The sequence below is a fragment of the Oncorhynchus mykiss genome, chromosome 9 (assembly GCF_013265735.2).
Source record: "Oncorhynchus mykiss isolate Arlee chromosome 9, USDA_OmykA_1.1, whole genome shotgun sequence".
NCBI classification, from domain to species: Eukaryota; Metazoa; Chordata; class Actinopteri; order Salmoniformes; family Salmonidae; genus Oncorhynchus; species Oncorhynchus mykiss.
Window position 1 is genome coordinate 9207545 of NC_048573.1, and position 24169 is coordinate 9231713.

Consider the following 24169-nt stretch of genomic DNA (forward strand, 5'->3'; position numbering starts at 1 on the left):
CTTATAGAGCTCCTGGTCAGTAATAGTTTAGTTTCTTATAGAGCTCCTGGTCAGTAATAGTTTAGTTTCTTATAGAGATCCTGGTCAGTAATAGTTTAGTTTCTTATAGAGATCCTGGTCAGTAATAGTTTAGTTTCTTATAGAGATCCTGGTCAGTAATAGTTTAGTTTCTTATAGAGATCCTGGTCAGTAATAGTTTAGTTTCTTATAGAGATCCTGGTCAGTAATAGTTTAGTGTCTTATAGAGCTCCTGGTCAGTAATAGTTTAGTTTCTTATAGAGCTCCTGGTCAGTAATTGGGGAGTCCAGTGGATTTTGATTGTCCTTTATAGCTTTTTCTAATCCATTCAACTTCTCATTCATTTGTCGTTGTTCTGCGTTTGCATCAATTTGAGCGGTGTTGTAGAGTGTTTTAAAATGGGTTGTCCATATGTCACCATTTTGTTACGCTAATTCCTCGTTTAGATTTTTTTGTTTTTTTTTTCTCCAATTTTGCCAGAAGTTGTTGGTGTTTATGGACTTCTCAATTAGTGTCAGCTGCTTGCTGTTGTACTGGGTTTTTTTTGTTTCTTAGTTTTAAAGTCTCACAGTAATGAAGGCGTAGTTCACCATTATTTGGGTCTCTGTGCTTCAGGTTGGAGGTGTTCTATGTTTTTTCCTTATAATTTTACAATCTGCATCAAACCAGTTGTCATCTGTGGTCTTTTTTGTTTTGTTTCTTTTCAATTTCAATTGTGCTTCTTTTACAGTTTGTGTGACTATATAGTTGATGTCTTGTACTGCTAGATTGATGTCTTCTTCACTGTGAGTGAATGTGGTATCCAGAAAGTTATCTAAGAGTGTTTGGATATCTTGGTTACTGGTTGCTTTCTGGTATCTTCCGTGCTGTTCTGGGCCCATCTGTATGAATGTCTGATGTTGTACAGTTTACTGGGCTGTGAATGTCTTATGTTGTACAGATTACTGGGCTGTGAATGTCTGGTTGTTTCCATGTCTGTTCTATTGAGGAACAATGTAATTTGGCTGTGATCAGACAGAGGTGTTAGTGGCTTGACAGTGAATGAGCTGAGAGAGAAAGGGTTCATGTCTGTGATCATATAGTCTACTGTACTGTGGCCAAGAGGTGAGCAGTAGGTGAATCTCCCCCAAAAGTCCCCCCGTAACCTACCATTGACAAAGTACAGACCCAGGCTTCTACAGAGCTGCAACATATCCCTTCCGTTTTGTTGATGTTGCTGTCACTGTTGTTTCTATGGGGGAGATGAAGACAGTTAGAGACAGTATGGCCTGTAATAAAGCTGTCACTGTTGTTTCTATCGGGGAGATGAAGACAGTTAGAGACACTATTGCCTGTAATAAAGCTGTCCCCTCATGTGCTCGTTAGATCAGGTAGTGTTCCTGTGTGCGCATTTGTGTCCCCACAGATGAGCACATTTCCCTGGGCCTGGAGGGTGGGGAAGATCTCCTCTGAGTAATATGGGGATTCTGAGGGGGGGGGGGGGATCTCCTCTGAGTAATATGGAGATTCTGAGGGGGGGGGGGGGGGGGGGGGGATCTCCTCTGAGTAATATGGGGATTCTGAGGGGGGGGGGGGGATCTCCTCTGAGTAATATGGGGATTCTGAGGGGGGGGGGATCTCCCCTGAGTAATATGGGGATTCTGAGGGGGGGGGGAAAGATCTCCTTTGAGTAATATGGGGATTCTGAGGGGGGGGGGGGGGGGGGGTGGGGGGGGGTCTCCTCTGAGTAATATGGGGATTCTGAGGGGGGGGGAGATCTCCTCTGAGTAATATGGGGATTCTGAGGGGGGGATATATATTGCGCAAAGGAACACATATTTTTCTGTCAGTACAAGTTATTTTTTCAGTTTTAACCAATTTTACCAATTTTGAGGGGATCAATTTGATTTTGTAGTTCGGATTTGTACCAAATGATCAGTCCTCCAGAGTCTCTGCCTCTATGGACAGAGCTGTGTTTCTGTGACGGCACAGTGACCTCTCTGTAGCCTGTGGGACAGTGAGTGACAACGTCAGCCTTACACCATGTCTACTGCAGAATGATGACGTCAACATCTTTTAGGTTTTTGTTGAACTCCAGTGCTAAACTCTTCAGTCTAGAGGTTGATGAGTTTAGACCCTGAATGTTCCACATGCTGACTGATAGGTTGATGAGTTTAGGCCCTGAATGTTCCACATGCTGACTGATAGGTTGATGAGTTTAGGCCCTGAATGTTCCACATGCTGACTGATAGGTTGATGAGTTTAGGCCCTGAATGTTCCACATGCTGACTGATAGGTTGATGAGTTTAAGCCCTGAATGCTCCACATGCTGACTGATAGCTTGATGAGTTTAGGCCCTGAATGTTCCGCATTCTGACTGATAGTGATTTCATGTTGCAAAAAGAAAGAATATAGCAGTCAGAAATACAGTAACTACTGAGTTGTTCAGTCAGATGAACAGGATAACAGTCAGAAATACAGTAACTACTGAGTTGTTCAGTCAAATGAACAGGATAACAGTCAGAAATACAGTAACTACTGAGTTGTTCAGTCAGATGAACAGGATAAGTCAGAAATACAGTAACTACTAAGTTGTTCAGTCAGATGAACAGGATAACAGTCAGAAATACAGTAACTACTAAGTTGTTCATTCAGATGAACAGGATAACAGTCAGAAATACAGTAACTACTGAGTTGTTCAGTCAGATGAACAGGATAACAGTCAGAAATACAGTAACTACTGAGTTGTTCAGTCAGATGAACAGGATAACAGTCAGAAATACAGTAACTACTGAGTTGTTCAGTCAGATGAACAGGATAACAGTCAGAAATACAGTAACTACTGAGTTGTTCAGTCAGATGAACAGGATAACAGTCAGAAATACAGTAACTACTGAGTTGTTCAGTCAGATGAACAGGATAACAGTCAGAAATACAGTAACTACTGAGTTGTTCAGTCAGATGAACAGGATAACAGTCAGAAATACAGTAACTACTGAGTTGTTCAGTCAGATGAACAGGATAACAGTCAGAAATACAGTAACTACTGAGTTGTTCAGTCAGATGAACAGGATAACAGTCAGAAATACAGTAACTACTGAGTTGTTCAGTCAGATGAACAGGATAACAGTCAGAAAATACAGTAACTACTGAGTTGTTCAGTCAGATGAACAGGATAACAGTCAGAAATACAGTAACTACTGAGTTGTTCAGTCAGATGAACAGGATAACAGTCAGAAATACAGTAACTACTGAGTTGTTCAGTCAGATGAACAGGATAACAGTCAGAAATACAGTAACTACTGAGTTGTTCAGTCAGATGAACAGGATAACAGTCAGAAATACAGTAACTACTGAGTTGTTCAGTCAGATGAACAGGATAACAGTCAGAAATACAGTAACTACTGAGTTGTTCAGTCAGATGAACAGGATAACAGTCAGAAATACAGTAACTACTGAGTTGTTCAGTCAGATGAACAGGATAACAGTCAGAAATACAGTAACTACTGAGTTGTTCAGTCAGATGAACAGGATAACAGTCAGAAATACAGTAACTACTGAGTTGTTCAGTCAGATGAACAGGATAACAGTCAGAAATACAGTAACTACTGAGTTGTTCAGTCAGATGAACAGGATAACAGTCAGAAAATACAGTAACTACTGAGTTGTTCAGTCAGATGAACAGGATAACAGTCAGAAATACAGTAACTACTGAGTTGTTCAGTCAGATGAACAGGATAACAGTCAGAAATACAGTAACTACTGAGTTGTTCAGTCAGATGAACAGGATAACAGTCAGAAATACAGTAACTACTGAGTTGTTCAGTCAGATGAACAGGATAACAGTCAGAAATACAGTAACTACTGAGTTGTTCAGTCAGATGAACAGGATAACAGTCAGAAATACAGTAACTACTGAGTTGTTCAGTCAGATGAACAGGATAACAGTCAGAAATACAGTAACTACTGAGTTGTTCAGTCAGATGAACAGGATAACAGTCAGAAATACAGTAACTACTGAGTTGTTCAGTCAGATGAACAGGATAACAGTCAGAAATACAGTAACTACTGAGTTGTTCAGTCAGATGAACAGGATAACAGTCAGAAATACAGTAACTACTGAGTTGTTCAGTCAGATGAACAGGATAACAGTCAGAAATACAGTAACTACTGAGTTGTTCAGTCAGATGAACAGGATAACAGTCAGAAATACAGTAACTACTGAGTTGTTCAGTCAGATGAACAGGATAACAGTCAGAAATACAGTAACTACTGAGTTGTTCAGTCAGATGAACAGGATAACAGTCAGAAATACAGTAACTACTGAGTTGTTCAGTCAGATGAACAGGATAACAGTCAGAAATACAGTAACTACTGAGTTGTTCAGTCAGATGAACAGGATAACAGTCAGAAATACAGTAACTACTGAGTTGTTCAGTCAGATGAACAGGATAACAGTCAGAAATACAGTAACTACTGAGTTGTTCAGTCAGATGAACAGGATAACAGTCAGAAATACAGTAACTACTGAGTTGTTCAGTCAGATGAACAGGATAACAGTCAGAAATACAGTAACTACTGAGTTGTTCAGTCAGATGAACAGGATAACAGTCAGAAATACAGTAACTACTGAGTTGTTCAGTCAGATGAACAGGATAACAGTCAGAAATACAGTAACTACTGAGTTGTTCAGTCAGATGAACAGGATAACAGTCAGAAATACAGTAACTACTGAGTTGTTCAGTCAGATGAACAGGATAACAGTCAGAAATACAGTAACTACTGAGTTGTTCAGTCAGATGAACAGGATAACAGTCAGAAATACAGTAACTACTGAGTTGTTCAGTCAGATGAACAGGATAACAGTCAGAAATACAGTAACTACTGAGTTGTTCAGTCAGATGAACAGGATAACAGTCAGAAATACAGTAACTACTGAGTTGTTCAGTCAGATGAACAGGATAACAGTCAGAAATACAGTAACTACTGAGTTGTTCAGTCAGATGAACAGGATAACAGTCAGAAATACAGTAACTACTGAGTTGTTCAGTCAGATGAACAGGATAACAGTCAGAAATACAGTAACTACTGAGTTGTTCAGTCAGATGAACAGGATAACAGTCAGAAATACAGTAACTACTGAGTTGTTCAGTCAGATGAACAGGATAACAGTCAGAAATACAGTAACTACTGAGTTGTTCAGTCAGATGAACAGGATAACAGTCAGAAATACAGTAACTACTGAGTTGTTCAGTCAGATGAACAGGATAACAGTCAGAAATACAGTAACTACTGAGTTGTTCAGTCAGATGAACAGGATAACAGTCAGAAATACAGTAACTACTGAGTTGTTCAGTCAGATGAGCAGGATAACAGTCAGAAATACAATATCTACTGAGTTGTTCAGTCAGATGAACAGGATAACAGTCAGAAATACAGTATCTACTGAGTTGTTCAGTCAGATGAACAGGATAACAGTCAGAAATACAGTAACTACTGAGTTGCTCAGTCAGATGAACAGGATAACAGTCAGAAATACAGTAACTACTGAGTTGCTCAGTCAGATGAACAGGATAACAGTCAGAAATACAGTAACTACTGAGTTGTTCAGTCAGATGAACAGGATAACAGTCAGAAATACAGTAACTACTGAGTTGTTCAGTCAGATGAACAGGATAACAGTCAGAAATACAGTAACTACTGAGTTGTTCAGTCAGATGAACAGGATAACAGTCAGAAATACAGTAACTACTGAGTTGTTCAGTCAGATGAACAGGATAACAGTCAGAAATACAGTAACTACTGAGTTGTTCAGTCAGATGAACAGGATAACAGTCAGAAATACAGTAACTACTGAGTTGTTCAGTCAGATGAACAGGATAACAGTCAGAAATACAGTAACTACTGAGTTGTTCAGTCAGATGAACAGGATAACAGTCAGAAATACAGTAACTACTGAGTTGTTCAGTCAGATGAACAGGATAACAGTCAGAAATACAGTAACTACTGAGTTGTTCAGTCAGATGAACAGGATAACAGTCAGAAATACAGTAACTACTGAGTTGTTCAGTCAGATGAACAGGATAACAGTCAGAAATACAGTAACTACTGAGTTGTTCAGTCAGATGAACAGGATAACAGTCAGAAATACAGTAACTACTGAGTTGTTCAGTCAGATGAACAGGATAACAGTCAGAAATACAGTAACTACTGAGTTGTTCAGTCAGATGAACAGGATAACAGTCAGAAATACAGTAACTACTGAGTTGTTCAGTCAGATGAACAGGATAACAGTCAGAAATACAGTAACTACTGAGTTGTTCAGTCAGATGAACAGGATAACAGTCAGAAATACAGTAACTACTGAGTTGTTCAGTCAGATGAACAGGATAACAGTCAGAAATACAGTAACTACTGAGTTGTTCAGTCAGATGAACAGGATAACAGTCAGAAATACAGTAACTACTGAGTTGTTCAGTCAGATGAACAGGATAACAGTCAGAAATACAGTAACTACTGAGTTGTTCAGTCAGATGAACAGGATAACAGTCAGAAATACAGTAACTACTGAGTTGTTCAGTCAGATGAACAGGATAACAGTCAGAAATACAGTAACTACTGAGTTGTTCAGTCAGATGAACAGGATAACAGTCAGAAATACAGTAACTACTGAGTTGTTCAGTCAGATGAACAGGATAACAGTCAGAAATACAGTAACTACTGAGTTGTTCAGTCAGATGAACAGGATAACAGTCAGAAATACAGTAACTACTGAGTTGTTCAGTCAGATGAACAGGATAACAGTCAGAAATACAGTAACTACTGAGTTGTTCAGTCAGATGAACAGGATAACAGTCAGAAATACAGTAACTACTGAGTTGTTCAGTCAGATGAACAGGATAACAGTCAGAAATACAGTAACTACTGAGTTGTTCAGTCAGATGAACAGGATAACAGTCAGAAATACAGTAACTACTGAGTTGTTCAGTCAGATGAACAGGATAACAGTCAGAAATACAGTAACTACTGAGTTGTTCAGTCAGATGAACAGGATAACAGTCAGAAATACAGTAACTACTGAGTTGTTCAGTCAGATGAACAGGATAAGTCAGAAATACAGTAACTACTAAGTTGTTCAGTCAGATGAACAGGATAACAGTCAGAAATACAGTAACTACTAAGTTGTTCAGTCAGATGAACAGGATAACAGTCAGAAATACAGTAACTACTGAGTTGTTCAGTCAGATGAACAGGATAACAGTCAGAAATACAGTAACTACTGAGTTGTTCAGTCAGATGAACAGGATAACAGTCAGAAATACAGTAACTACTGAGTTGTTCAGTCAGATGAACAGGATAACAGTCAGAAATACAGTAACTACTGAGTTGTTCAGTCAGATGAACAGGATAACAGTCAGAAATACAGTAACTACTGAGTTGTTCAGTCAGATGAACAGGATAACAGTCAGAAATACAGTAACTACTGAGTTGTTCAGTCAGATGAACAGGATAACAGTCAGAAATACAGTAACTACTGAGTTGTTCAGTCAGATGAACAGGATAACAGTCAGAAATACAGTAACTACTGAGTTGTTCATTCAGATGAACAGGATAACAGTCAGAAATACAGTAACTACTGAGTTGTTCAGTCAGATGAACAGGATAACAGTCAGAAATACAGTAACTACTGAGTTGTTCAGTCAGATGAACAGGATAACAGTCAGAAATACAGTAACTACTGAGTTGTTCAGTCAGATGAACAGGATAACAGTCAGAAATACAGTAACTACTGAGTTGTTCATTCAGATGAACAGGATAACAGAAAACATTTGTTCTCTTTTTCTTTTTTTCCTTAAACTTTTAGTACAATAGCTGTGTGTGTGTGTGTGTGTGTGTGTGTGTGTGTGTGTGTGTGTGCGTTTAGTGCAGATGTTTTGGATGGGCTGTTTACTCAACCCTACAGAGTCTCTGGTCTGGTAGAGGGGGTGGTGTCTGCTATGGGGTAGTAAGCTGGGCCCTGTGGAGTGGAGGGGTGCCAGGTCTGGGCCGGGGGGCTTCCTCTCTGGTCTGGTAGAGGGGGTGTCTGCTATGGGGTAGTAAGCTGGGCCCTGTGGAGTGGAGGGGTGCCAGGTCTGGGCCGGGGGGCTTCCTCTCTGGTCTGGTAGAGGGGGTGGTGTCTGCTATGGGGTAGTAAGCTGGGCCCTGTGGAGTGGAGGGGGGCCAGGTCTGGGCCGGGGGGCTTCCTCTCTGGTCTGGTAGAGGGGGTGGTGTCTGCTATGGGGTAGTAAGCTGGGCCCTGTGGAGTGGAGGGGTGCCAGGTCTGGGCCGGGGGGCTTCCTCTCTGGTCTGGTAGAGGTGGTGGTCTGCTATGGGGTAGTAGGCTGGGCCCGGTCCAGTCTGGCTGTGCTGATGGAGGTGGTGATGGGGGGGTGGGGTTGTTAGGGGTGGTGAGGGGCTGCAGCTTCTCTCTAGGAGTCTCTACAGTCTGTTCTCTGTGCTGTAGCACCCTCTTGATGACAGACAACTAATTTGCCATCTCCTTCTTTACCTGTGCCAGCTCTCTCCTCATGGTGGCCTTTACCTCCTCAAGAGCTGTGGTAAGGCTCTCTCCTCATGATGGCCTTTACCTCCTCAAGAGCTGTGGTAAGACTCTCTCCTCATAGTGGTCTTTACCTCCTCCAGAGTTGTGGTAAGACTCTCTCCTCATAGTGGTCTTTACCTCCTCAAGCGCTGTGGTAAGACTCTCTCCTCATGGTGGTCTTTACCTCCTCCAGAGCTATGGTAAGACTCTCTCCTCATAGTGGTCTTTACCTCCTCAAGCGCTGTGGTAAGACTCTCTCCTCATAGTGGTCTTTACCTTCTCCAGAGCTATGGTAAGACTCTCTCCTCATAGTGGTCTTTACCTCCTCAAGCGCTGTGGTAAGACTCTCTCTCAGCTCCTGGACAGAGTTCTTAAGCTGGTCGATCAGGTCCTGTAGAAGCTCTGTGTCTGGGCTAGAGGTGGTGTAGCTGGGGGGCTGTTCCTTCAGCTCAGTAACCCATACCTCTAACAGAGCCAGCCTGTCTCTCAGCAGGCTGATGGTAGTGTGGCTGGGGGGCTGCTCCTTCAGCTCAGTAACCCATACCTCTAACAGAGCCAGCCTGTTTCTTAGCAGGCTGATGATGGTAGTGTGGTCTTGTCTCTGGTGGTCGTAGGCAGGCAGGGGGAGGATAGACCTGTTGTGTGGGTCAGGGCCTGGGTTCCTGCTGTTGGAGGTGAGGGGAGAGGTCGGGTGCTGTCCTTGTCGTGTTTGGTTTCCACTATCTTTCCTAGGTTGGGGAAGTCCTGCACTAAGAGCTGAGTGCAGCCACACTGCCCTGGACCATGACAGTGCCTTTCTGGTACACGTTTACCATCAGAAACCTGTTTTCCTGGTCCTTTTCGCTGTTTCCAGGTTCTCCCTCTGAATTCTGTGTTTAAAATATATATTTTTTCCCTTCTCTGATTTGATTTCTGCTGGAAATTCAAAACAAGGCAGGGAAAGTCACTGTCTCTGCTGCTGGTGCTGCTAGCCTGCCTCAGTGGCCATGTTGCTATGGTTACCACCAGTCAACAGTTACCACCAGCCAGTAAGCTAGCTGACAGATTTGAATTCAGCTAGCTAGCACGATTAAGATTAAAAAGACCAATCTTTTCCTCCTGTGTTGATCTTCAGTTCTACAATATGTTTTTTCTAATTTCATTTTGTTAATCTCACTCTCTATCTCTATCTCTCCATCTCTCTCTATATCTCTCTCTATATCTCTCTCTCTCTCTCTCTCTCTCTCTCTCTCTATCTCTCCATCTCTCTCTCTATCTCTCTCTCTCTCTCTCTCTCTCTCTCTCTCTCTGATTACCTGTGAGTACTACATGTATAAGTGTATGGTGATTGGAAGTAAAATCCCTGTCCATCAGGCTCCATGTTATGATGACAGTCTAATGGACGTCCCTATGGGAGAATTAGAGAAGGCTTCCATTCTCAGATCTGGCAGTGTAGTGAGTCTCTCTCTCCGTCTCTCTCAGGGACTACCCGCGGTACAGACGTGATTCCTGCACCAGGCCACCAGATTGTGCTATAACAGTTACACCACACCACCACCACCAGCTGGGTCGGAGCGGCAGGCTGTCTGCCTGTAGTGTGGATGATCCCACGTCTTCATCGTCGTCTTCGTCACTACGAAGCAGGGCCATGTCGGAGAATGATCTACGCTTCGACTCCACATACCACCGTGCTTCCCCCTCGGTTGCTACAGCAACACCGCTTTCAGAGCTGGAGGAGGGAGGCGGGGTTGGTGGAGTGGGAAGTGCTAGGGGAGTGGCTACCAGGAAGAAAACCCCACCCCCTCCCAGGCCGCCTCCCCCCAAATGGGAGGAGTTCCACCGAAGGAGAGCGTCCCACCACACCCTCTTCGCCTCTTCTCTCTCCTCCACCTCTTCTTCATCAGTCCATCCTCTCCCTCTCAGTCCACCAGAGGGTCTATGCTCTCACTCTCCTCACACCCCCTGTCCCACAGAAACGTCCAAAATGACGCATCAGCGCTCTTACAGCCTCCCCCCTCAGAGGGAGGAGCTAGAGGGGTGCCAGCGCTGTAGCCTGAGCCAGCTCCAGGAATGCCCCTTTTCACAAGCCACGCCCAGTCCCCGGTTCACACGCAGGACCTTCCGGCCGGTGGCGCCACAACATAGAGAGAGAGACACACCCACTCATTACGACAACTCACTGCCCCCTCTACCACCATCAGACAACCAAGCCAGGTGAGGAGATGGAGACTGAACACACACACACACACACACACACACACACACACACACACTCATTACAACAACTCACTGCCCCCTCTACCACCATCAGACAACCAAGCCAGGTGAGGAGATGGAGACTGAACACACACACACACACACACACACACACACACACACACACACACACGCTTAACCCTATTGTCATCCCACTCCAGGCTATGCAACATGGATGATCAAGATCGCCCTGCTGTGTTGAAGCCCATCTCTCATAGACAGCAGAGGGCCGGTGCTGAGTGGGAGAGAACTCCATCTCCCAGGGTGCATAGCGTCTCAGCCCTCCCCACCATAGAGAATGGTGCTATCTCTCTCGAGTCCTACTTTGCTATGAGCTACGAGCAGCAGCAACAGCTACAGAACAGTAGAAGATTCCGGAATCATCCCCACAACAACAATAACAACAGTAAGGAACATCAGTCTGATTCTGTAAAGTGACAACTGCTGATGTAAAAAGGGCTATATATAATATGATTGATTGATTCTCATTCCAGAACCAGAATTGGAACTGGAACCAGGTTTTAGCCCGAGCTCCGCCCAGAGCTTGGAACAGGAAGTGGACATCCCCATGGAAACAGACATTGACGACTTCCAGGAGGAGGGGCTTCCTGAGGATGAAGAGCCAATCAGGACAGAGCTCCAGTGTTTTGCTCTGCCTGTCACGGTGTGTGACAAGATTCACTGTGCTGCTAAGGAGTAGGGTGAAGTTGCCCCAAGATGCTGATCTTGGGTCAGATTTAAATTTTCCCCACTAATAGTTAAAGACATCCTCCAGTGATAGGATTGGGGGAGGGGAAGCTGATCCTACCTAGGCAAAACTTCACTCCGGAGCATGCTGCTGACTTATAGAACTATATATTATAGAACTATATATTATAGAACTATATATTACAGAACTATATATTATAGAACTATATATTATAGAACTATATATTATAGAACTATATATTACAGAACTATATATTATAGAACTATATATTATAGAACTATATATTATGGAACTATATATTACAGAACTATATATTACAGAACCATATATTATAGAACTATATATTACAGAACTATATATTATAGAACCATATATTATAGAACTATTTGGCGATGCAAGTGGAGACATTTTAACTGGGGGGTGAACTTACCGGTACGATCTGAACTCTACTACAGGTTCTGGAGACAGACATCGATACGCTGCCTGACCAGCAGGCCTCGCCGGCGGTTAGGAAGACTGCAGAGAGTGGGTCCCTGGATGGGGAGATGGAGGACCATGGGATGGGGACCAGAGAGGGACTCATGGAGGAGCTATTCCCCCAGAGCGGTGAGGGCAAGGCGGGCACAGAGAGATGGAGAGGGGCCCACCGTAGCTCAAACTCGGGGAAAAACACTGACAGCCTGGATAGGTAGGTGTACTGTGTCTGTGTGTGTTTGGGGTTTATGCATTTGCTCATTAATTTGCTCATTCATACATATTGCTCTAATAGAGGACTATATCTCTCAAAGACAAACAATGCATTTGTCAGCAAAAGCAAATCAACTTTCTTTATGGACTTATGTCAACATTTACATTATTACGGAACATATTTTCATGTAATTTGAAACCCTACGTCTTATGCTTTCCCCTCCCCCATCACTCCATCTCCCCCCTCCCCCATCACTCCATCTCCTCTCTCCCCCCCATCACTCCATCTCCTCTCCCTCCCCTATCACTCCATCTCCTCTCCCTCCCCCATCACTCCATCTCCTCTCCCTCCCCCATCACTCCATCTCCTCTCCCTCCTCCCCTCCCCCTCCCTCCCTCCATCTACTCTCCCTCCTCCCCTCCCCCATCACTCCATCTCCTCTCCTCCCCTCCCCCATCACTCAATTTCCTCTCCCCCCCTCCCCCATCACTCCATCTCCTCTCCCTCCTCCCCCTCCCCCATCACTCCATCTCCTCTCCCTCCTCCCCTCTCCCATCACTCCATCTCCTCTCCTCCTCTCCTCCTCTGCCTCTCTCCCCTTCTCCTCTCCTCCTCTCCCCCTCTTCCTCCCTCATTCTCTCCTCCTCTCCCCCTCTCCCTCCTCCTCTCCCTCCTCTCCTCCCCACCCCAGGCATTCTGGTGCCAGCTCCAGTTGTTCGTCCTATTATTCTACCTCAGCAGCCAAGGCTCAGCTCCTCACTCAGATGAAAGACTACTGCTCAGATGCCAGAGATACTGACCACGATGACCAACTGTCTTATAAGGTAATAAACCATGTAAATACACGTATGAAGGTACTCACTAGCACACACACGGCAATGATGACGTATGAAGGTACTCACTAGCACACACACGGCAATGATGACGTATGAAGGTACTCACTAGCATACACACGGCAATGATGACGTATGAAGGTACTCACTAGCACACACACGGCAATGATGGCGTATGAAGGTACTCACTAGCACACACACGGCAATGATGACGTATGAAGGTACTCACTAGCACACACACGGCAATGATGACGTATGAAGGTACTCACTAGCACACACACGGCAATGATGACGTATGAAGGTACTCACTAGCACACACACGGCAATGATGACGTATGAAGGTACTCACTAGCACACACGGCAATGATGACGTATGAAGGTACTCACTAGCACACACGGCAATGATGACGTATGAAGGTACTCACTAGCACACACGGCAATGATGACGTATGAAGGTACTCACTAGCACACACGGCAATGATGACGTATGAAGGTACTCACTAGCACACACGGCAATGATGACGTATGAAGGTACTCACTAGCACACACACGGCAATGATGACGTATGAAGGTACTCACTAGCACACACACGGCAATGATGACATATGAAGGTACTCACTAGCACACACACGGCAATGATGACGTATGAAGGTACTCACTAGCACACACACGGCAATGATGACGTATGAAGGTACTCACTAGCACACACACGGCAATGATGACGTATGAAGGTACTCACTAGCACACACACGGCAATGATGACGTATGAAGGTACTCACTAGCACACACACGGCAATGATGACGTATGAAGGTACTCACTAGCACACACACGGCAATGATGACGAGCTGTCTTACATGTTAGGATATTTGAAAATGTAAATTGATTTGAGTACTGCTCCGATATTGTCATTTAGATGTCATTTCGATGTCATTTCGATGTAATTGATCCCACTTACTAAATCACTAATGTTGAGTGAGAGGAAGAGAGATGGTATGTTGATCCATGATTAACTCTCTCCCTGTCTCCCTGCCTCCCTCTCCCTGTCTCCCCCTCCCTGTCTCCCTGCTTCCCTCTCCCTGTCTCCCCCTCTCCCCCTCCCTGTCTCCCCTCCCCCTGTCTTCCCCTATCTCCTCCCCCTGTCTCCTCCTCCCCCTGTCTCCTCATCCCCCTGTCTCCTCATCCCCCTGTCTCCTCCTCCCCCTGTCCCCCCCTCCCCCTGTCTCCTCCTCCCCCTGTCTCCTCCTCCCTCTGTCTCCCCCTGTCTCCCCCTGTCTCCTCATCCCCCTGTCTCCCCCTCCCCCTGTCTCCTCCTCCTTGTCTCCTCATCCTCTCACTATACAGAAACAGTTGATGGAGAGTCTCCGTAAGAAGCTAGGAGTTCTGAGAGAAGCACAGAGAGGTCTACAGGAAGATATACGGGCTAACACACAGCTGGGAGAAGAGGTATGTACAGCACACACACACACACAAGTTTTGACACACCTACTCATTCAATGGTTTTTCTTTACTTTTACTATGTTCTACATTGTAGAATAATAGTGAAGACATCAAAACTAGGAAATAACACATGGACTCATGTAGTATTTTAAATTCTTCAAAGTAGCCACCTTTTGCCTTGATGACAGCTTTGCATAATCTTGGCATTCTCTCAACCAGCTTTATGTGGAATGCTTTTCCAACAGTCTTGAAGGAGTTCCCACATATGCTGAGCACTTGTTGGCTGCTTTTCCTTTACTCTGCAGTCCAACTCATCCCTAACCATCTCAATTGGGTTTAGGTCAGGTGATTGTGGAGGCCAGGTCATCTGATGCAGCACTCCATCACTCTCCTTGGTCAAATTGCCCTTACACAGCCTGGAAGTGTGTTTTGAGTCATTGTCCTGTTGAAAAACAAATGATAGTCCCACTAAGCCCAAACCAGATGGCATGGCGTATCGCTGCAGAAGGCTATGGTAGCCATGCTGGTTAAGTGTGCCTCAAATTCTAAATAAATCACAGACAGTGTCACCAGCAAAGCACCCCCACACCATCACACCTCCTCCATGCTTCAAGGTGGGAACCACACATGCAGAGATCATCCGTTCACCTACTGTCTCACAAAGACACAGCGGTTGGAACCAGAAATCTCAGAGAAAAGGACAGATCTCCACGGGTGTAAAGTCAATTGCTCGTGTTTCTTGGCCCAAGCAAGTCTCTTCTTATTATTGGTGTCCTTTAGTAGTGGTTACTTTGCATCAATTTGACCATGAAGGCCTGATTCACACAGCCTTCTCAGTTGATGTTGAGATGTGTCTGTTACTTGAACTCTGTGAAGCATTTATTTGGGCTGCAATTTCTGAGGCTGGTAACTCTAATGAACTTATCCTCTGCAGCAGAGGCAACTCTGGGTCTTCCTTTCCTGTGGCGGTCCTCATGAGAGACAGTTTCATCATAGCGTTTGATGGTTTTTTGCGACTACACTTGAAGAAAGTTCTTAAAATTTTCCGGATTGACTGACCTTCATGTCTTAATGTAATGATCGACTGTCGTTTCTCTTTTCTTATTTTGGCTGTTCTTACCATAATATGGTCTTGTTTTTTTACCAAATAGGGCTATCTGCTGTATACCACCCCTACCTTGTCACAACACAACCGATTGGCTCAAAGAAATTCCACAAATTAACTTTTAACAATGCACACCTGTTAATTGAAATGCATTCCAGGTGACTACCTCATGAAGCTGGTTGAGAGAATGCCAAGAGTGTGCAAAGCTGTTATCAAGGCAAAGGGTGGCTGCTTTGAAGAGTATAAAATATATATTGATTTGTTTAACACTTTTTGGTTACGACATGATTCCATATGTGTTATTTCATAGTTTTAATGTCTTTACTATTATTCTACATTGTAGAGAGATAAAAAGGGAATGAGTAGGCATTTCTAAACTTTTGACGGGTACTCTACATACATACATACCCGCATACATAGACCACCCCCACATTTAAACCAGGTCTTCTCCCCTCTAGGTTGAGAGCTTGGTGCTAGTGGTCTGTAAACCCAACGAGGTGGATAAGTTCAGGATGTTTATCGGGGACCTGGATAAGGTTGTCAGTCTGCTGCTGTCTCTCTCTGGTCGGCTACTGAGGGTGGAGAGCTCCCTGGCCAACCTGGACGCTGAGACTGGACACCACGAGAGGGTGAGAGACAGACAGACAGACAGACAGACAGACAGACAGACAGACAGACAGACAGACAGACAGACAGACAGACAGAAAGAATGAATGAAGAAAAGGACAACATTAAAACAAACTCCTCCCTCCACCCCTCCCTCTCCCGCCACCCCTCACTCTCCCTCCTCCCTCACCCCCTCTCCCTCCTCTCCCTCCACCCCCCCCCTCTCCTCTCCCTCTCCCTCCTCCTCCTCCTCTCCCTCCACCCCTCCCTCCACCCCCCTCCCTCTCCACCCCTCCCTCTCCCTCCACCCCCCTGTCCACCCCTCCCTCCACCCCCCCTCCCTCTCCACCCCTCCCTCCTCCCCCCCTCCATCTCCACCCCTCCCCCCCCCTCCCTCTCCTCTCCCCTCTCCACCCCTCCCTCCACCCCCCCCCCCCTACCTCTCCTCTCCCCTCTCCACCCCTCCCTCCACCCCCCCTCCCCTCCCTCCCAGCTCCTCCTCCTGGAGAAGAAGCGACAGCTACAGGTCCAGCTGTCTGAAGCTCAGGATCTGAAGGAACACGTTGACCACAGAGAGCAGGCTGTAGGAAGGGTCCTGGGACGATGCCTCTCCCCAGAACAGGTACCTAGCACATTATTTCACTATTCTACTTTCATTACAGATGTGGCTCAGTTGGTAGAACATGACGTTTGTGGGTTTGATTCCCGCGGGAGCCAATTCATACAAAAAACATATACACTCACTACTTACTTTGAGTAAAAGTGTCTGCTAAATGGCATATATTATCATACGATTACTATACCAGTGTTATTATTGATGTGTCAATCAATTAAACTCTATCAATCCACAGCACCGTGACTACAGCCACTACGTGAAGATGAAGGCAGCATTACTGGTGGAACAGAGACAGCTGGAGGAGAAGATCAGACTGGGAGAGGAGCAGTTAAGGGGGCTGAGGGAGAGTCTGGGGTTAGGGTTAGGGCTGTCCATGGGCTATGGACACTATTAAACCAACCAGGAAACCTTAAAGCTGGGGTTAGGGCTGTCCATGGGCTATGGACACTATTAAACCAACCAGGAAACCTTAACGCTGGGGTTAGGCCTGTCCATGGGCTATGGACACTATTAAACCAACCAGGAAACCTTAAAGCTGGAGTTAGGGCTGTCCATGGGCTATGGACACTATTAAACCAACCAGGAAACCTTAAAGCTGGGGTTAGGGCTGTCCATGGGCTATGGACACTATTAAACCAACCAGGAAGCCTTAAAGCTGGGGTTAGGGCTGTCCATGGGCTATGGACACTATTAAACCAACCAGGAAACCTTAAAGCTGGGGTTAGGGCTTTCCATGGGCTATGGACACTATTAAACCAACCAGGAAGCCTTAAAGCCGAGGTTAGGGCTGTCCATGGGCTATGGACACTATTAAACCAACCAGGAAACCTTAAAGCTGGGGTTAGGGCTTTCCATGGGCTATGGACACTATTAAACCAACCAGGAAACCTTAAAGCTGGGGTTAGGGCTGTCCATGGGCTATGGACACTATTAAACCAACCAAGAAGCCTTAAAGCTGAGGTTAGGGCTGTCCATGGGCTATGGACACTATTAAACCAACCAGGAAGCCTTAAAGCTGGGGTTAGGGCTGTCCATGGGCTATGGACACTATTAAACCAACCAGGAAACCTTAAAGCTGGGGTTAGGGCTTTCCATGGGCTATGGACACTATTAAACCAACCAGGAAGCCTTAAAGCCGAGGTTAGGGCTGTCCATGGGCTATGGACACTATTAAACCAACCAGGAAACCTTAAAGCTGGGGTTAGGGCTTTCCATGGGCTATGGACACTATTAAACCAACCAGGAAACCTTAAAGCTGGGGTTAGGGCTGTCCATGGGCTATGGACACTATTAAACCAACCAAGAAGCCTTAAAGCTGGGGTTAGGGCTGTCCATGGGCTATGGACACTATTAAACCAACCAGGAAACCTTAAAGCTGGGGTTAGGGCTGTCCATGGGCTATGGACACTATTAAACCAACCAGGAAACCTTAAAGCTGGGGTTAGGGCTGTCCATGGGCTATGGACACTATTAAACCAACCAGGAAACCTTAAAGCTGGGGTTAGGGCTGTCCATGGGCTATCACATTGACATGGGAAGAGCCTCAGTCTTGGCTTGGGTGGTTGGTCTAGAAATAGAGGAGAACCTTGTTGGACTGGTTAGGGATGGGACATGGGAGGATGGGCCTGGGGTATGGGCTTTACTGAAAGGCCAGGCAGAAGAGAAGGTTAGTGGGTTATGGGAGAGCCTGGGCTTGGGGTTGGGGTTGGACCTGGGGTATAGGCACTATGGGGAGACAGCCATCCTACACACTGAGACCCTAGAGGATGGGATATGGGTACCACTGAACAACCCCAGTACGTCCTAAAAAACAAGTGCTGCCCTCTTTTCAAAAAACACTTCAGTCCTTTTTTCTTGACACTCAAGACTCATTGAGAGTGTTTTAAGTCTTCTCTTGGCAGTATTGGTGAATTAAAAACACACACCTACCCCTTTGGTGTTACATTGGGGATCATTAACTTACCGACGTGATCCTCACAATCACACACACACTACGTGGTGATGGACGTTGTTGTTGTTTAGTGAGCGTGTGTTCTTGAAGAGGCCTGGAGAAAGTATTTATTTATTTATAACTTCTCTGTAGACGACGGAGACTCTGGGGTGCTAGACGAGTATTTTTCCATTAAACTGTTAAACATAATCAAATAAAATGTGCAGAAAAAAAGAGAAACGCTCCTTCTTTCTCTCCACTATGTCACAATATTATCTCTACCATACTACTTAGCATCCATGGACCACACATTATTCACTACATACTCAGTAGTTTACAATATCCACTCATAATCCATTATGTCACAATATTATCTCTACCATACTACTTAGCATCCATGGACCACACATTATTCACTACATACTCAGTAGTTTACAATACCCACTCATAATCCATTATGTCACAATATTATCTCTACCATACTACTTAGCATCCATGGACAACACATTATTCACTACATACTCAGTAGTTTACAAGTGTGAATGTTGAGATCCCGATGACATACAGTTGAAGTCAGAAGTTTACATACACCTTAGCCAAATATATTTAAACTCAGTTTTTCACAATTCCTGACATTTAATCAGAGTAAAAATGACCTGTCGTAGGTCAGTTAGGATCACCACTTTATTTTAGAAGGTGAAATGTCAGAATAATAGTAGAGAGAATTATTTATTTCTTTCATTACATTCCCAGTGGGTCAGAAGATTACATACAGTCAATTAGTATTTGGTAGCATTGTCTTTAAATTGTTTAACTTGGGTCAAATGTTTCGGGTAGCCTTCCACAAGCGTCCCACAATAAGTTGGGTGAATTTTGGCCTATTCCTCCTGACAGAGCTGGTGTAACTGAGTCAGGTTTGTAGGTCTCCTTGCTCGCACACACTTTTTCAGTTCTGCCCACAAATGTTCTATTGAATTGAGGTCAGGGCTTTGTGATGGCCACTCCAATACCTTGACTTTGTTGTCCTTAAGCCATTTTGCCACAACTTTGTAAGTATGCTTGGGGTCATTGTCCATTTGGAAGACCCATTTGCGACCAAGCTTTAACTTCTTGAGATGTTGCTTCAATATATCCACTTAATTTTCCATCCTCATGATGCCATCTATTTTGTGAAGTGCACCAGTCCCTCCTGCAGCAAAGCACCCCCACAACATGATGCTGCCACCCCCGTGCTTCACGGTTGGGATGGTGTTCTTCAGCTTGCAAGCCTCCCCCTATTTCCTCCAAACATAATGATGGTCATTATGTCCAAACAGTATCTTTGTCCCCATGTGCAGTTGAAAACCGTAGTCTGACTTTTTTATGGCGGTTTTGGAGCAGTGGCTTCTTCCTTGCTAAGCGGCCTTTCAGGTTATGTCGATATAGGACTCGTTTTACTGTGGATATAGATACTTTTGTACCTGTTTCCTCCAGCATCTTCACAAGGTCCTTTGCTGTTGTTCTGGGACTGATTTGCACTTTTTGCACCAAAGTACATTGATCTCTAGGAGACAGAATGCGTCTCCTTCCTGAGTGGTATGACGGCTGTGTGGTCCCATGATGTTTATACTTGTGTACTATCGTTTATACAGATGAACGTGGTACCTTCAGGCATTTGGAAATTGCTCCCAAGGATGAACCAGACTTGTGGAGGTCTACAATTTTCTTTCTGAGGTCTTGGCTGATTTCTTTTGATTTTCCCATGATGTCAAGCAAAGAGGCACTGAGTTTGAAGGTAGGCCTTGAAATACATCCACAGGTACACCTCCAATTGACTCAAATTATGTCAATTGGCCTATCAGAAACTTTTAAAGCCATGACATCATTTTCTGGAATTTTCCAAGCCGTTTAAAGGCACAGTCAACTTAGTGTATGTAAACTTCTGACCCACTGGAATTGTGATACAGTGAATTATAAGTGAAATAATCTGTCTGTAAACAATTGTTGGAAATATGCCTTGTGTCGTGCACAAAGTAGATGTCCTAACCGACTTGCCAAAACTATAGCTTGTTAACAAGAAATTTGTGGAGTGGTTGAAAAACAAGTTTTAATGACTCCAACCTATGTGTGTGTAAACTTCCAACTTCAACTGTATGATCCAGATACCTACATCACATCTTACACCCTGGGGTTCGACACTTCCCCTACACTACCACCACACCACGTCTTGGAGGATGTATATTGGTGTAGAGTAAAGTTTCCCCTAGAAGCTGATCCTGTGTCAGTTTTCTATTTCCCCCACTAATGGTTAAGGTGATGATTTGGTGATGGGAAGCTGATCCTAGACCTGTACCTAGGGGAAACTTCATCCCGGAGTTTTAACACTACCACACCACATCTTAAGAGTGTATATTCATGCATTCGTTGTTGTTCTTTATTATTACATGTTGTGATATCCATTTGGTATAACTGGAATCCATCCTTGTGGTGTAAATATGTCCTGAGAAGTTCATCCATATGTCAACTAATGGCATCTGTATGTCAACTAATGTCATCTGTATGTCATCTGTATGTCAACTAATGTCATCTGTATGTCAACTAATGTCATCCTTATGTCAACTAATGTCATCCTTATGTCAACTGTATGTCAACTAATGTCATCCTTATGTCAACTAATGTCATCTGTATGTCAACTAATGTCAACTGTATGTCAACTAATGTCATCCTTATGTCAACTAATGTCATCTGTATGTCAACTAATGTCATCCTTATGTCAACTAATGTCATCTGTATGTCAACTAATGTCAACTAATGTCATCCTTATGTCAACTAATATCATCTGTATGTCAACTAATGTCAACTGTATGTCAACTAAGGTCATCCTTATGTCAACTAATGTCATCTGTATGTCAATTAATGTCATCTGTATGTCATCTACAGTATATGTCATATGGCAAAGTTCATCCAAATATCACCATGTGACCAATTTTTTTTTTTAAGTGTCTTATTGGCCGTTTGACCAAAGCATGCACGAGGACACACAAACAAGACAACGCTGCTCCGTTGATGAAAATATTATCGCTTAAGAAGAGCTGACCATACTTACTGTAGATTGCTGTTTTAATTACAATGCCAAAGGAATATGTATACTTGTTTTGTTGGCTGTGTTGGGTTTTACTGGATGTGTCCCAAACGGGACCCTCTTCCCTACATTGAACACTACGGGCCCTGGTCAAAAGTAGTGCACTATGTAGGGAAGAGGGTCCCGTTTGGGACGAGGCCTGTGTATATTGACATGTATTACAGCCTACTGTACTGTTTATCGTTGTATTATAAAATCTCGCAATTATAGGGTTGGGACCAATCCAAACGTACAGTTAAATTGAAAATTCCCTTAGTCAGGTTAGGATTTACTCCTGAATCTAGAATTATACGACTGTGTATTTTGTTTTCTGTTGTTTTTATTTGATTTATTGAAAAAAATCTTTTTGTAAAAAAAAAACATGTGAGACGAGTACCATAATTAATAATACTATTTCAACTACCGTGTGTTTCGAGTCGTGTGTGTGTGTGTGTGTGTGTTCATGAGTTGTTGTGATTTATATTGTCATATAGCGTAACTAATAGTGAGGTAAACAGAGCGGAAATGAAGAATAGCGAGAGAGACTGTGTGTGTGTGTGTGTGTGTGTGTGTGTGTGTGTGTGTGTGTGTGTGTGTGTGTGTGTGTGTGTGTGTGTGTGTGTGTGCGTGTGTGTGTGTGTGTGTGTGTAATACACTGAACAAAAATATTACCACAACATGCAACAATTTCAAAGATTTGACTGAGTTACAGTTCATATAAGAGAATCAGTCAATTGAAATTAATTCATGAGGCCCAACTCTATGGATTTCACATGCAGATATGCATCTGTTGGTTACATACACTACATTACCAAAAGTATGTGGACACCTGCTTGTCGAACTTCTCAATCCAAAATCATGGGCATTGATAAGGAGTTGGTCCTCCCCTTTGCCGCTACAACAGCCTCCACTCTTCTGGGAAGGCTTTTCACTAGAACATTGCTCTGGGGACTTGCTTCCATTCAGCCACAAGCATTAGTGAGGTTGGGCACTGATGTTTGGCGAATAGGCCTGGCTCGCAGTCAGCATTCCAATTCATCACAAAGGTGTTCAATAGGGTTGAGGTCAGGGCTCTGTGCAGGCCAGTCAGGTTCTTCCACACCGTTCTCAACAAACCATTTCTGTATGAACCTTGCTTTGTGCATGGGGGCATTGTCATGCTGAAACAGGAAAGGGCCTTCCCAGAACTGTTACCACAAAGTTGGAAGCACAGCATCATCTAGAATGTTTGCTGTAGTGTTAAGCTTTCCCTTCACTGGAACTAAGGGGCCTAGCCCAAACCATGAAAAACAGCCCCAGACCATTAATCCCCCACCAAACTTTGTAGTTGGCACTATGCATTCGCGGAGGTAGCGTTCTCCTAGCATCCGTCAAATCTAGATTTGTCCGTCCGACTGCCAGGTGGTGAAGCGTGATTCATCACTCCAGAGAACGCGTTTCTACTGCTCCAGAGTCCAATTGCGGGCTTTACACCACCCAATGCCGACGCTTGGCATTGCACATGGTGATCTTTGGCTAATCGGCCATGGAAACCCATTTCATGAAGCTCCCGATTTAACAGTTCTTGTACCGACGTTGCTTCCAGAGGCAGTTTGGAACTCGGTAGTGAATGTTACAACCGAGGACAGATTATTTTTATGTGCTTCAGCACTCAGCGGTCCCGTTCTGTGAACTTGTGTGGCCTACCACTTCACGGCCGAGCCGTTGTTGCTCCTAGACATTTCCACTTTACAATAACAACACTTACCGTTGACCGGAGCAGCTCTTGCAGGGCAGAAATTTGACAAACTGACTTGTTGGAAAGGTGGCATCCCATGATGGTACCACGTTGAAAGTCACTGAGCTCTTCAGTAAGGCCCTTCGTGTTTGTCTATGAAGATTGCACGGTTGTGTGCTCAATTTTATACACTTCAACTATGACAGACAAAATGAGAAGAAAAAATCCAGAATTTATTTGCAAATTATGGTGGGAAATAAGTATTTGGTCACCTACAAACTAGCAAGATTTCTGGCTCTCACAGACCTGTAACTTCTTCTTTAAGAGGCTCCTCTGTCCTCCACTCGTTACCTGTATTAATGGCACCTGTTTGAACTTGTTATCAGTATAAAAGACACCTGTCCACAACCTCAAACAGTCACACTCCAAACTCCACTATGGCCAAGACCAAAGAGCTGTCAAAGGACACCAGAAACAAAATTGTAGACCTGCACCAGGCTGAGAAGACTGAATTTGCAATAGGTAAGCAGCTTGGCTTGAAGAAATCAACTGTGGGAGCAATTATTAGGAAATGGAAGACATACAAGACCACTGATAATCTCCTTTGATCTGGG

The 24169-nt window shown here is 44.3% G+C and overlaps 1 protein-coding gene across 1 annotated transcript in view; it reads left to right on the top strand.

Moving 5' to 3' along the window:
• LOC110532907 (protein Shroom4) overlaps positions 1 to 18964 on the top strand; it is a 102185-nt gene extending 83221 nt beyond the window's left edge. The window contains exons 8-16 of the mRNA XM_036989244.1: positions 10040 to 10771; positions 10975 to 11219; positions 11308 to 11477; positions 11978 to 12210; positions 12902 to 13034; positions 14386 to 14487; positions 16045 to 16215; positions 16686 to 16814; positions 17044 to 18964. Of these exons, the coding sequence (XP_036845139.1) occupies positions 10040 to 10771; positions 10975 to 11219; positions 11308 to 11477; positions 11978 to 12210; positions 12902 to 13034; positions 14386 to 14487; positions 16045 to 16215; positions 16686 to 16814; positions 17044 to 17202 (2074 nt within the window). The 3' untranslated portion in view covers positions 17203 to 18964. The remainder of the gene's footprint in view (positions 1 to 10039; positions 10772 to 10974; positions 11220 to 11307; positions 11478 to 11977; positions 12211 to 12901; positions 13035 to 14385; positions 14488 to 16044; positions 16216 to 16685; positions 16815 to 17043) is intronic.
• Positions 18965 to 24169: the final 5205 nt, after the last annotated feature.